The following is a 13,455-nucleotide window of genomic DNA, read 5'->3' as shown; positions in this document are numbered from 1 at the left end:
ATTTAGCGATGCATTGTCATGCACTGTTACATTGGGACATCTTGGCCCACCGTATGAAGCCGGCAGGGCCACAACGGACGGATGAAAGAGCCGTGTTGGGTTAGTGCTGAGGATGATACTGACTGGAGCTGTACTAATAGACTTCCAGGCTGCTACGGAGCAGAAAGACTCCATTGTGTGTGTGTTTCTAATGAGCCTCTGATAGACACACACTGTCGTGAGCTGCCTGTCTCTCAAGAGGTCCTCCCAGACACACACACACACACACTCATTCAACAAGAGGTGCCATTGTGGAGTGGGATACACTCATAACTCCATATGAAAAAGTGTGTGTGGGTGTGTGTGTGTGGCATATTTGATCGAGTACTCCAGTCTGAGAAAACGTAGTAGTAGCTCATGCTATAGAATGGTACCAGTGCATCACTGTTGACTGTCCATAATCATGTCTTGCATGTGTGTATATTGCTGTGCATCATCCAACATGACAACACACACAAGCTTTCTCTTTCCTATCGCTGACTCCTCCATGTCATGTTCTGCAGTGTGTACCATGACAACAGAGGCTAGCGCGGTGGGCGAGGCGGACACAGAGGGCAAGCCGAAGCCCAGCGTAGCAGAGGCAGAGAGAAAACCGGAGAACAAGCAGAGCTCAGAGGCAGAGATACAACTGGAGAACAAGCAGAGCTCAGAGGCAGAGAGAGAACCGGAGAACAAGCAGATCCCAGAGCCAGAAGCAGAGAGAGAACCAGAGAACAAGCAGAGCCCAGAGGCAGCAGCAGCGGAGCCAGAGGGGGAGAAGCCCAGCCAGAAGACCCAGGAGCAGGCCTCAGAGCCTGGCTCTACAGAGAGCCCTATCTTCCCCACCACCACCACCACCACTGAGGAGGAGCAGCTAGTGAAGCCCCGCCAGCGCACCTCAGCCAGCCGGGGCCTCTCACGCCTCTTCTCCTCCTTCCTCAAGCGGCGCTCGCAGTGCACAGACGTAGAGTGGGCCGAGGTCGAGAAGGCGGAGAAGGACAGGAAAGAGAAAGAGAAGGCAGAGGCTGGAACAAAGGAGGAAAAGTTAGAGCAGGCCAAGGGAGAGGAGAAGAAAGAGGCAGAGGAAAGGGGGGAGAAGAAAGAGGAGGAAGAAGCAGCAAAGAAAGCAGAGAAGAAGAAAGAGGACGAAGAAGCAGCAAAGAAAGCAGAGAAGAAGAAGAAGAAAGAAGAGGAAGAAGCAGCAAAGAAAGAGGCAGTGAAGAAGAAGAAAGAAGAGAAAGAGGCAGCAAAGAAAGCAGAGAAGAAGAAGAAAGAGGAGGAAGAGGCAGCAAAGAAAGCAGAGAAGAAGAAGAAAGAGGAGGAAGAAGCAGCAAGGAAAGCGAAGAAGAAAGAGGAGGAAGAGGCAGCAAAGAAAGCAGAGAAGAAGAAAAAAGAAGAGGAAGGGGTAACGAAGAAAGAGGCAGAGCAGCAGAATCAAGAGGAAGAGGCAGCAAAGAAAGAGGAGGAGAAGAAGAAAGAGGAGAGAGAGGCAGCAAAGAAAGCAGAGAAGAAGAAAAAAGAGGAGGAAGAGGCAGCAAAGAAAGAGGAGGAGAAGAAGAAGAAAGAGGAGGGAGAGGCAGCAAAGAAAGAGGAGAAGAAGAAAGAGGAGGAAGAGGCAGCAAAGAAAGCAGAGGAGAAGAAAGAGGAGGAAGAGGCAGCAAAGAAAGAGGAGGAGAAGAAGAAGAAAGAGGAGGGAGAGGCAGCAAAGAAAGAGGAGAAGAAGAAAGAGGAGGGAGAGGCAGCAAAGAAAGCAGAGGAGAAGAAAGAGGAGGAAGAGGCAGCAAAGAAAGCAGAGAAGAAGAAGAAAGACGAGGAGGAGGCAGCAAAGAAAGCAGAGAAGAAGAAGAAAGAGGAGGAAGGGGCAGCAAAGAAAGAGGAGAAGAAGAAAGGGGAGGAAAAGACAACGAAAAAAACGCAAAAGGGGAAGAAGAAAGAGAAAGAAAATAAAGAGGAGGAGAAGGGGAAGAAGAACGAGGCGAATAAAGAGGTAAAGAAGAACGAGGAGAATAAAGAGGTAAAGAAGAAAAAACGGAAGGGTAAAAAGAAAGCAGGGGAGGAGCACAAAGCAGGGGAGCAGTCCACAACAGAGGTGCAGGTGAAAGCCCCCATCGCGGCCCCGGAGCCAGAGCTCAGAGCAGAGGGGGAGGCTGAACAGGAGAGGCAGGAGGAGCTGGTAGAGGCCCAGGACTATCACTCCATCAGCAGCGCAGAGACACAGGTGAGTGAGGGAGACAGACACAGTGAACTTCTCAGCTAGGGCATGGGTGCACAACTCTGTTCCTTGGGGAATGCTATCCTGCAGTTTTTTTTGTTCTGATTTAGATTGTGGGAGACAGCTTTTGCAGTGCGCAAAAAACAAAAATGCAGAATTATCATACCTACACTGAACAAAAATATAAACGCAACATGTGAAGTGTTGGTCCCATGTTTCATGAGCTGAAATAAAAGATCACAGAAATGTTCCATATGCACAAAAAGCTAATTTCTCTCAAATGGTATGCACAAATGTATTTACATCCCTGATAGTGAGCATTTCTCCTTTGTCAAGATAATTCATCCACCTGACAGGTGTGGTATAATCAACAAGTTGATTAAAGAGCACGATCATTACACAGGTGCACCTTGTGCTGGGGACAATAAAAGGCCCCTCTAAAATGTGCAGTTTTGTCACACAACACGAAGCCACAGATGTCTCAAGTTATGAGGGAGTGTGCAGTTGCCATGCTGAATTGACTTTATTTTAATTTACTGATTTCCTTATATGAACTGTAACTGAAATTGTTGCATGCTGTGTTTATATTTTTGTTCAGTATATTATTAAATGTGTCAATGAGTTGCCTTCCCATTTTTTACAATGCTGCTATTATTTTGCACATTGAGGGGCTGCATTGCAGCAGACTGAAGATGTAGGCCAATGAGTCTCAAGTGAGAGACTGGAGTAAAAATAAGTGAAGTGAACATCAAGCACAGAAACTGAAGGAACATCTTACCCAGAGTCTGATCAACAACATAGCATTCAGAGAATAGCTACACTGAAGACACTCAGCGTAGCAGGAGAGAGAGGTACAGGACAAAACATCAACTCATTTGGTGCTTGACTGGGGTGGGCTGCTGACTCAGCAGAACTGACTAGGCTGGTCTGTGCTGGTCTAGAGCCGCCTAGATCTAGTCTGTGTTAGGAAAAGTACCGCTTCAAGTAATTATTTAATAACTTAAGTAACGTTGCTGTTACATAGTAATCTAGTACTACTAATCTAGTAGTGCTGAGCGAAAATTTATTATTTTTTTTTTAGCTTGATGCTCAGTTTGTGTAGAGAAAAATCAGATCAAGTCTGAACTGTGCGATGTAGTAGGGAGTTGAAGTTTCCAACAGACCAAAATTCGACATAGTTTACAGCAGAAAATGTGCTAATTAACTACAATGAACATAATCCATTGCTTGTCCGGTCTCGGTCTGTGTGGAGCAGAGATGAGAGAACAAGAGAGAGGGATAGAGAGCAGTTGCTTTGCGAGGTATCTCTACCTGGAAATACATCATCTAAGTGATTGATAGTTGGTATTCAGCATAAAAGTATGTCTTATTTACTACTAAAATAGTGATTTTATCAGACAGCATAGGCAGCAGCTCTGTACAGATGAGTTGATGACTTGGAATGAAATAATAAAGTCATCAAATAAAACAAATATTTTATTAAAGTAAAGTACTGTGAAGAAATGGTTAATAAGTGATAAGTAATGGTCAGTCATTATCATCATGGGACTTTTATTAATGGTTTGATTCTGTGTTGTTACAGCCTTTAACCCACATAATGCATGCTGCATTTATTGTTAAAAAAATGTTTTATAGAAACCGAAATCAAAAACTTAGATTATTTTTTTAATAATCGAACCGAAACCGAACCGACATAAAAAAAAATCTCTCAGCACTATAATCAAGGACAAGAGTTCAAGTGTAGTTGGAAGAGAGAAGAGCATGGCGGTATGAAAGTTGTTTGTTATAACACAAGTGGAAGAAGGACTGCAGTGCGTGCCATGCTCTTCTCTCTAACAACTACACTGGAAGTCACTTGTCCTTATTTCCTGAGGATAATGACTGCATTATATTTTGAGTCACTCTATTGCATAAATGTAACTGTCTTTAATTAGAAATGAAACATCCTGACAACATGTCTGTCATATGACCTTTCCGTGACCCCCTAGCCAGCACAGGCGGAGAAGAAGGCGAACGCCGAGGTAGAGAAGGAGGCGGTAGAGGAGGAAGAGAAGGAGGCGGGAGTAGAGGAGAAAGAGAAGAAAGAAGAAACAGAGGAAGAGCCGGCCGAGCAGATGGAGGAGGGAGAGGCGAATGGAGGGGAGGGGGAGAACACTAATGGAGAAGAGGAGAAGACGGCTTTAGCAGAGGAGGCCAAACCCTCCAAGCGCCCGCGGATCATGCAGTGTAAAGTCACCCTCCTGGACGACACTCTGTTTGAGTGTGAGCTCGGTGTAAGACACTTCTCAAATACACCGTTGTCTTTTCAGCCTTGTTCTAGTCTTTTCTACTCTTCAAATAATTGCCCATCAACTCTGTTTCTGACTTAATTTTTTTGAATGCATAGTTGTGATTGTTTGTGAGTACAACCAGTAATATTTCTTCCTTACTGAATGCTTATTTGTGATTGGTTGTGAGTACAACCAGTAATATTTCTTTCTTACTGAATGTTTATTTGTGATTGGTCTCCTCTCCGTCTCCCTGTGTAGAAACATGCGACGGGCTCGGATCTGTTTGTGAAGGTGTGTGACCACCTCAACCTGCTGGAGAGAGACTACTGTGGCCTGGCCGTCTGGGATACCCCCACCTCCAGGGTACACTACACTTTGCCTGGTTTAACAATGGGGTGCTAATCTAGGGTGAAGTGGTGAACAGTCATTTTAACCTTCCAAGTGAAATGAGGGTAGATTGCATCTCAACTGTGGAGATTTTCTTTGGCAGAGAAAGATATGTTCAGTGGGTTGTTTTGAGTGTAGTTTGACTGCATGTTCTTGCCCACTAGAGAAACAGTACCTATAGGATGGAAGGTGCAGTTTCACCACATAGGGCAACATTACTTTCTTACAGTACGATGGCGTTCATTGAGTCTGTTCTCCCGCTGTCATTTACAGACATGGCTGGACGCCTCCAAAGAGATCCGGAAACAGGTGGCAGGTGGGTGATGTCAATATGATGACATACAGTAAATACATTTTTCTAACTCAAATTGCCAACAGTACTCACTCTGTATTTTCATCTCCAGATTATACATACGAGTTCACTTTCAACGTGAAGTTCTACCCTCCTGATCCAGCTCAGCTCACAGAAGACCTCACCAGGTTAATCTACACACATCTACAATATCTGCTGTTAACTCAATTTCAGGCTGTCAGTGGTTAACTCCCATTCCCCTCGCTCTCCCTCTCTCTCTCCCTCTCTCTCTTCACTCTCCCTCTCTCTCTCCCTCTCTCTCTTCACTCTCCCTCTCTCTCTTCGCTCTCCCTCTCTCTCTTCACTCTCCCATTCCCCTCCCTCCCTCTCTCTCTTCACTCTCCCTCTCTCTCCCATTCCCCTCCCTCCCTCTCCCTCTCTCTCTTCACTCTCCCATTCCTCTCTCTCTTCACTCTCCCATTCCCCTCCCTCTCCCTCTCTCTCTTCACTCTCCCATTCCCCTCCCTCCCTCTCCCTCTCTCTCTTCACTCTCCCATTCCCCTCCCTCCCTCTCCCTCTCTCTCTTCACTCTCCCATTCCCCTCCCTCTCCCTCTCTTCACTCTCCCATTCCCCTCCCTCTCCCTCTCTCTCTTCACTCTCCCCTCTCCCATTCCCCTCCCTCTCCCTCTCTCTCTTCACTCTCCCATTCCCCTCCCTCTTCCTCTCTCTCTTCACTCTCCCCTCTCCCATTCCCCTCCCTCTCCCTCTCTCTCTTCACTCTCTCTCTCTCTCCCCATTCCCCTCCCTCTCTCTCTTCACTCTCTCTCTCTCTCTTTCTTCACCCTCGCCCCCTCTCTCTCTCTTTCCCTTACCCCCCTTCCTCTTTCTCTTCCTCCCTCCCTCCTCCGCAATATCTCTCTCTCCCTTCACCCCTCCTCTCTCCTCTCTCTCTTCACCCCCCCCTCTGTCTCACCCACCACCCCCTTTCTCTCTCCCTTCACCCTGTCTCTCTTTTTATCCCTCTACCCCTCCCTCTCTCTCTCTCTCTCCCTCCCTCTCCCAGGTACTACCTGTGTCTACAGCTGCGTAAAGACATCCTGAGTGGCCTGCTGCCATGCTCCTTTGTAACTCTGGCCATGCTAGGCTCCTACACGGCCCAGTCTGAGCTGGGGGAGTATGATCCAGAGGTCCACGGCTCTCACTACACCAAGGAGCTGAGGCTGGCCCCGGGACAGGGCAAAGAGCTGGAGGACAAGGTCATGGAGTTGCACCGCACATACAGGTAAGAACCAGGGGAGGACTGACTATATACTGGAACTATCATGTACAAAAGACCAGGGAGGACCAGACTATATACTGGAACTATCATGTACAAAAGACCAGGGAGGACCAGACTATATACTGGAACTATCATGTAGAAAAGACCAGGGAGGACCAGACTCTATACTGGAGTAATGTAGAAAAGACCAGGGAGGACCAGACTATATACTGGAACTATCATGTAGAAAAGACCAGGGAGGACCGGACTATATACTGGAACTATCATGTAGAAAAGACCAGGGAGGACCAGACTCTATACTGGAGTAATGTAGAAAAGACCAGGGTGGACCAGACTCAATCCTGGAGTAATGTAGAAAAGACCAGGGAGGACCAGACTCAATCCTGGAGTAATGTAGAAAAGACCAGGGAGGACCGGACTATATACTGGAACTGTGATGTACAAAAGACCAGGGAGGACCAGACTATATACTGGAACTATCATGTAGAAAAGACCAGGGAGGACCAGACTATATACTGGAGTAATGTAGAAAAGACCAGGGAGGACTGACTATATACTGGAGTAATGTAGAAAAGACCAGGGAGGACTGACTATATACTGGAGTAATGTAGAAAAGACCAGGGAGGACCTGACTCTATACTGGAGTAATGTAGAAAAGACCAGGGAGGACCGACTATATACTGGAGTAATGTAGAAAAGACCAGGGAGGACTGACTATATACTGGAGTAATGTAGAAAAGACCAGGGAGGACCTGACTCTATACTGGAGTAATGTAGAAAAGACCAGGGAGGACTGACTATATACTGGAGTAATGTAGAAAAGACCAGGGAGGACTGACTATATACTGGAGTAATGTAGAAAAGACCAGGGAGGACCAGACTCTATACTGGAGTAATGTAGAAAAGACCAGGGAGGACCTGACTCTATACTGGAGTAATGTACAAAAGACCAGGGAGGACCGGAATATATACTGGAGTACTGTAGAAAAGACCAGGGAGGACCGGACTATATACTGGAGTAATGTAGAAAAGACCAGTGAGGACCAGACTATATACTGGAGTAATGTAGAAAAGACCAGGGAGGACCAGACTATATACTGGAGTAATGTACAAAAGACCAGGGAGGACCAGACTATATACTGGAGTAATGTAGAAAAGACCAGGGAGGACCAGACTATATACTGGAGTAATGTAGGGAGGACCAGACTCTATACTGGAGTAATGTAGAAAAGACCAGGGAGGACCAGACTATATACTGGAGTAATGTAGAAAAGACCAGGGAGGACTGACTATATACTGGAGTAATGTAGAAAAGACCAGGGAGGACTGACTATATACTGGAGTAATGAAGAAAAGACCAGGGAGGACTGACTATATACTGGAGTAATGTAGAAAAGACCAGGGAGGACTGACTATATACTGGAGTAATGTAGAAAAGACCAGGGAGGACCGGACTATATACTGGAGTAATGTAGAAAAGACCAGGGAGGACTGACTATATACTGGAGTAATGAAGAAAAGACCAGGGAGGACCGGACTATATACTGGAGTAATGAAGAAAAGACCAGGGAGGACTGACTATATACTGGAGTAATGTAGAAAAGACCAGGGAGGACCGGACTATATACTGGAGTAATGTAGCAAAGACCAGGGAGGACCAGACTCTATACTGGAGTAATGTAGAAAAGACCAGGGAGGACTGACTATATACTGGAGTAATGAAGAAAAGACCAGGGAGGACCGGACTATATACTGGAGTAATGTAGAAAAGACCAGGGAGGACCGGACTATATACTGGAGTAATGTAGAAAAGACCAGGGAGGACCGGACTATATACTGGAGTAATGTAGCAAAGACCAGGGAGGACCAGACTATATACTGGAGTAATGTAGAAAAGACCAGGGAGGACCAGACTATATACTGGAGTAATGTAGAAAAGACCAGGGAGGACCAGACTATGTACTGGAGTAATGTAGAAAAGACCAGGGAGGACCTGACTCTATACTGGAGTAATGTAGAAAAGACCAGCGAGGACTGACTATATACAGGAGTAATGTAGAAAAGACCAGGGAGGACCAGACTCTATACTGGAGTAATGTAGAAAAGACCAGGGAGGACCAGACTATATACTGGAGCTATGATAAAGAATGGAGCGGCAGAATGTCACATACAGGTCAGATGTGGGGTTTTAGGAGGAAAGAGCAGCAGCCTTTACATATATGCTAGCTTTATACATGTGCACTGTATGCACAGATGACACGCACCATAAACGTGTTATCATATAGCTGCTAACTTGCACAGGTGTGGTAACTTACACTTATATAGTTGCTAACTTGCACCCTTACATGTTTACTTTTGAGTAATTTAGGAGACGCTCTTATCCAGAGAGACTTACAGTAGTTGTGAGTGCAAACATTATTGTACTTGTCCCCTGTGGGAATCAAACCCACAACCCTGGCGTTGCAAGCACCATGCTCTACACGGGACCTGTTTACATTTTTTTTTATGTAACCTTTATTTAACTACTGGGGAACAGTGGGCCATCATTGTAAATAAGAATTTGTTCTTAACTGACTTGCCTAGTTAAATAAAGGTTACATAAAAAAAACTGTAAACAGGTCCCGTGTAGAGCATGGTGCTTGCCTCGCCAGGGTTGTGGGTTCCATTCCTGCCTTGTTCAGGGGCAGAACGACAGATTTTTACCTTGTCAGCTCAGGGATTCCATCCAGCAACCTTTCAATTACTGGCCCAACTCTCTGACCACCAGGCTACCTGCTGTACCCATCTCTGTGTTTGTCTCCAGGTCCATGAGTCCAGCCCAGGCAGACATGTTGTTTCTGGAGAATGCCAAGAAGCTGTCCATGTATGGAGTGGATCTGCACCAAGCCAAGGTACAATTTAGAATGTTCTGGAATCAAGGATTGGAACACTTCTATCTATAGAAGGAACATTTTTTTATATATATTTTTAAGAGCGGTCAGAAAAAGTAGAAAACTATCAAATCGAAGTGCATGATTTGGGAATAACAAGGTTAGGCAACTCTAGCAACCACAGATTTTGAATTACAAAATCGCTGTCATCATCAAACAAGAGATGAATCTGTGCTGCTGAAAGTGTAGCAGAGTCTGTCTCCTAGTGGCATGTTGCTGTAAATGCAGGAATAACAGTGACGGAAGATGCCTATAGTGTCTATGATGAGGATATATACAACATATTGATCATCTTTACTGAATATACTTTTCCTACATGCTCTCAGGATCTTGAGGGTGTGGACATCACACTAGGGGTGTGTTCTGGTGGTCTCATGGTATACAAGGACAAGCTGAGAATCAATCGTTTCCCCTGGCCCAAAGTCCTCAAGATCTCCTACAAGCGAAGCAGCTTCTTCATCAAGATCCGTCCCTCTGAACAAGAACAGTACGAGAGCACAATCGGCTTCAAGCTGCCCAACTACAAGGCCTCCAAGAAGCTGTGGAAGGCCTCAGTGGAACACCATACCTTCTTCAGGTGAGAAACTCACTCACCCTCAGTGATAAATAGGTGAATAAATAGGTGGTGGGTAAACCGTGATCGCTGATCACGGTGAGTAAAATCATTTCCCTATACTTTAAGTTGAGAAAATGAATGGAACTATATATTGAGAGTGTTTAGGGGTTAAATACATGTTAAAAAAAAATGTTTCCTGGTCTATCTTCTATCTCTCAGATATAGGACAGAAACTTCAGAACAAACTTCCTTTAGATGTTTTGGGGGTAGGATATCTGTTGTTCCATGTATCTGTTATTCTATGTGTTGTATGGGCTAATAGCAGTAAGGCCAAATACACATTTTCATCAAATAATTAATTAATTAATAATAAAAAATATATGTATACTTCAATGGGTCTTAAAATTCTAAATCAAATAGCTAAATGATCCTTGGTATGACCTTCTTAAAACAATTCCATATAGCTTAGTAGAACCCCCCCCTCCCCCGGCTTAGACAGGGCTTCGACTGTAATGGCCTAATAATATTATCTTTGAGAACTAACAATCAGCAAAACAAAAACTAGACAGTCAGGGAGAATTGAAAAATCCCAAAACAATAAATTTAACAGTAGAGATTTTGTTATGTTTAAGCAAAAGAACACAGCATTAGCCATGGCAAAATGCTTAGAATTGCAGGAAATTTGCTTTTAAACGGCAAAGTATTGTCTCTGTTCCATGGCAGAATATGTAGAATCGCAGGAAATCTCCTTTAAAACTGCAACCTTTTTAGCTGCATGGCAAAATGTGTAGAATTGCAGGAAGCAAAAATGTCTCTTAGCACCATGGAGAAATTTGTAGAATTTAAGGAAATTGGCTTATAAATGAAAAAGTTTCTCTACACCGCCAAGATGGGGGCTTCCAAAATGTTCAGCCGAGCCAACGTGCATTTACCCTCCGCTACACCACACTGCTTCCAACTAACAAGTTACCTTTAACCACAGATCTAGGATCAGATTATCCTACCCCCCAATCCTGACCTTAACCATTAGGACGTTAAAACTATATCTGATCCCATATCAGTGGTTACGGGTGGGCAACTTCTACCTACTCCACTTCCTGGATCATCTGCTCCATAGAGTTACAATAAAAGTGTTCTATTTAATTCTGTCATCTGCCCCCACTACTGCCCGGCAACAGGGGGCCATTCTCAGGTTACCAATCCCTTGTGCCTTCTAATTGGCCCCTGCAGCATAACGTTTCTGAGAGTAACTCTATTAGCCCCGGTGGTAGTCTAACTCCAGCTACAGTGCTGTGAAAAATATTTGCCCCCTTACTGATTTTCTCTATTTCTGCATATTTTTGATACTGAATGTTATCAGATCTTCAACCACATCTCGCTGTGGAGGAATTTTGTCCCACTCTTCCATGTAGAACTGCTTTAGCTCAGCAACATTTGTGGGTTTTCAAAGCATGAACTGCTCATTTCAAGTCCTTCCAGAACATCTCAATTTAGATTAGGTCTGGACTTTGAGTAGGGCATTCCAAAACTTCAAATTTGTTGCTTTTTAACCATTTTCATGTAGACTTGATTGTGTGTTATGGATCATTATCTTGCTGCATGACTCAGCTGCGCTTCAGCTCACAGACAGACGGCCTGACATTCTCCTGTAGATTTCTCTGATACAGAGCAGAGTTCATGGTTCCTACTATTAAGGCATGTTGTCCAGGTCCTGAGGCAGTAAAGCATCCCAAACTATCACACTACCACCACCATGCTTGACCGTTGGTATGAGGTTCTTACTGTGGAATGCAGTGTTTGGTTTTCGCCAGACATAATGGGACCCATCTCGTCCAAAAAGATGACTCAAGTTTGCCAAGAAGCACCTGGATGATCATCAAGACTCTTGGAAAAATGTTTTATGGACAGATGAGTCAAAGTCCCATTATGCCTGGCGAAAACCAAACACTGCATTCCACAGTAAGAACCTTGTACCAACGGTCAAGCATGGTGGTGGTAGTGTGATGGTTTGGGGGGGGGGGCAACATTTCTCCACAGAGACGGGAGAGACTGATCAACAACTATAGGAGCGTTTGGTTGGAGTCATTGCAACTTAAGGTGGAAGAACCAGTTATTGAGTATAAAGGGGCAATTACTTTTTCACACGGACATTGGGTGTTGCATAACTTTGTTCACGAAATAAATGAAATAAGTATGTAATTGTTGTGTTATTTGTTCACTCAAATTACCTTTATCTAATATTATGTTTTGTTTGAAGATCTGATAACATTCAGTAACAAAAATATACAAAAGTAGAGAATTAGAAAGGGGGCAAAAACTTTTTCACAGCACTGTGACAAGTCAGTCATACAGGAGGAACTCTGGATTAAGCTGGTTAAGGTAACATGTGATTGGTCTAAATCACCTGGCAGTATGCCATTGGAGGAATATGACTAAGCTTTTATTAAAGCTGGAGTTTGGCTGGCCCTGTGATGTGATTTATTGATTCATCACATCACTGGGCAAGCTATTGTGAACTATGAAACCAAATCATTATAATAAGCACATAGTAGCGTGTCTAGAAACTGTGAGTGACTGTGTGATTCTCCTCCCCAAGGGTGTCGTCCGTGGAGCCCCCGTCGTCCCGCTCCCGGTTCCTGGCGCTGGGGTCAAAGTTCAGGTACAGCGGCCGAACCCAGGCCCAGACCCGCCAGGCCAGTTCCATGATCGCCCGGCCCGCCCCACGCTTCACACGGTCCGCCAGCAAGAGGCTGTCCCGCACCATCGATGAAGGTGTGTGTGTGTGTGTGTGTGTGTGTGTGTGTGTGTGTAGTGTGTGTGTGTGTGTGTGTGTGTGTGTGTGTGTGTGTGTGTTACAGTATGTGGTATTTGGTGTGTGGGTGTGTGTGTGTTACAGTATGTGGTATTTGGTGTGTGGGTGTGTGTGTTACAGTATGTGGTATTTGGTGTGTGGGGGTGTGTGTGTGTGTATTACAGTATGTGGTTTTTGGTGTGTGGGTGTGTGTGTGTATTACAGTATGTGGTTTTTGGTGTGTGGGTGTATGTGTGTATGTATTACAGTATGTGGTTTTTTGTGTGTGGGAATGTGTGTGTGTATTACAGTGTGTGTGTGTGTATGTGTGTATTACAGTATGTGGTTTGTGTGTGTGTGTGTGTGTGTGTGTGTGTGTGTGTGTGTGTGTGTGTGTGTGTGTGGGAATGTATGTGTGTGTGTGTATTACAATATGTGGTTTGTGTGTGGGGGAATGTATGTGTTGGTGCCAGCGTGCAGGACTTCAGGATCAGTCTCTCACCAACTTGTCCCACTCTTGTAGCTGGAGATGATGATCTCCAAGCCTCGCAGCTCTCTGCTAGTCCAAACAAGACTGAGGATGACGATTGGTTCTTCATGCTGGGATCTGACCAACCCCAGACCTTTTTTTCACCAGGTAGCCAATCAGGAACCATGTGGACCATCATTGAAGTTTTGACTCAGCTTACATAGAGCAACCTCAGTTCAGCCTTGCTAGA

At 44.9% G+C, this 13,455-nt stretch overlaps 1 protein-coding gene across 28 annotated transcripts in view; it reads left to right on the top strand.

The window, feature by feature from the left end:
* The first annotated feature begins 1,889 nt into the window (after positions 1-1,889).
* LOC106594548 (trichohyalin) overlaps positions 1,890-13,455 on the top strand; it is a 33,806-nt gene continuing 22,240 nt past the window's right edge. For 11 of the 28 annotated variants that reach the window (XM_045697510.1, XM_045697468.1, XM_045697398.1 and 8 more), the window contains exons 1-10: positions 1,892-2,236; positions 4,219-4,503; positions 4,759-4,863; positions 5,161-5,203; positions 5,292-5,367; positions 6,244-6,462; positions 9,263-9,350; positions 9,716-9,966; positions 12,542-12,717; positions 13,260-13,373. In XM_045697510.1, coding sequence (XP_045553466.1) covers positions 4,345-4,503; positions 4,759-4,863; positions 5,161-5,203; positions 5,292-5,367; positions 6,244-6,462; positions 9,263-9,350; positions 9,716-9,966; positions 12,542-12,717; positions 13,260-13,373 — 1,231 coding nt within the window. In that variant the 5' untranslated portion in view covers positions 1,892-2,236; positions 4,219-4,344. Of the gene's footprint in view, positions 2,237-4,218; positions 4,504-4,758; positions 4,864-5,160; positions 5,204-5,291; positions 5,368-6,243; positions 6,463-9,262; positions 9,351-9,715; positions 9,967-12,541; positions 12,718-13,259; positions 13,374-13,455 lie in introns of all 28 variants that reach the window. The other 17 variants (XM_045697528.1, XM_045697520.1, XM_045697541.1 and 14 more) reach the window with 5 other exon arrangements.

Source organism: Salmo salar, chromosome ssa02 (genome assembly GCF_905237065.1).
Source record: "Salmo salar chromosome ssa02, Ssal_v3.1, whole genome shotgun sequence".
Taxonomy (NCBI): Eukaryota; Metazoa; Chordata; class Actinopteri; order Salmoniformes; family Salmonidae; genus Salmo; species Salmo salar.
The sequence above is the reverse complement of the archived record's forward strand: the minus strand, read 5'-3'. Positions and strand labels throughout refer to the sequence as shown.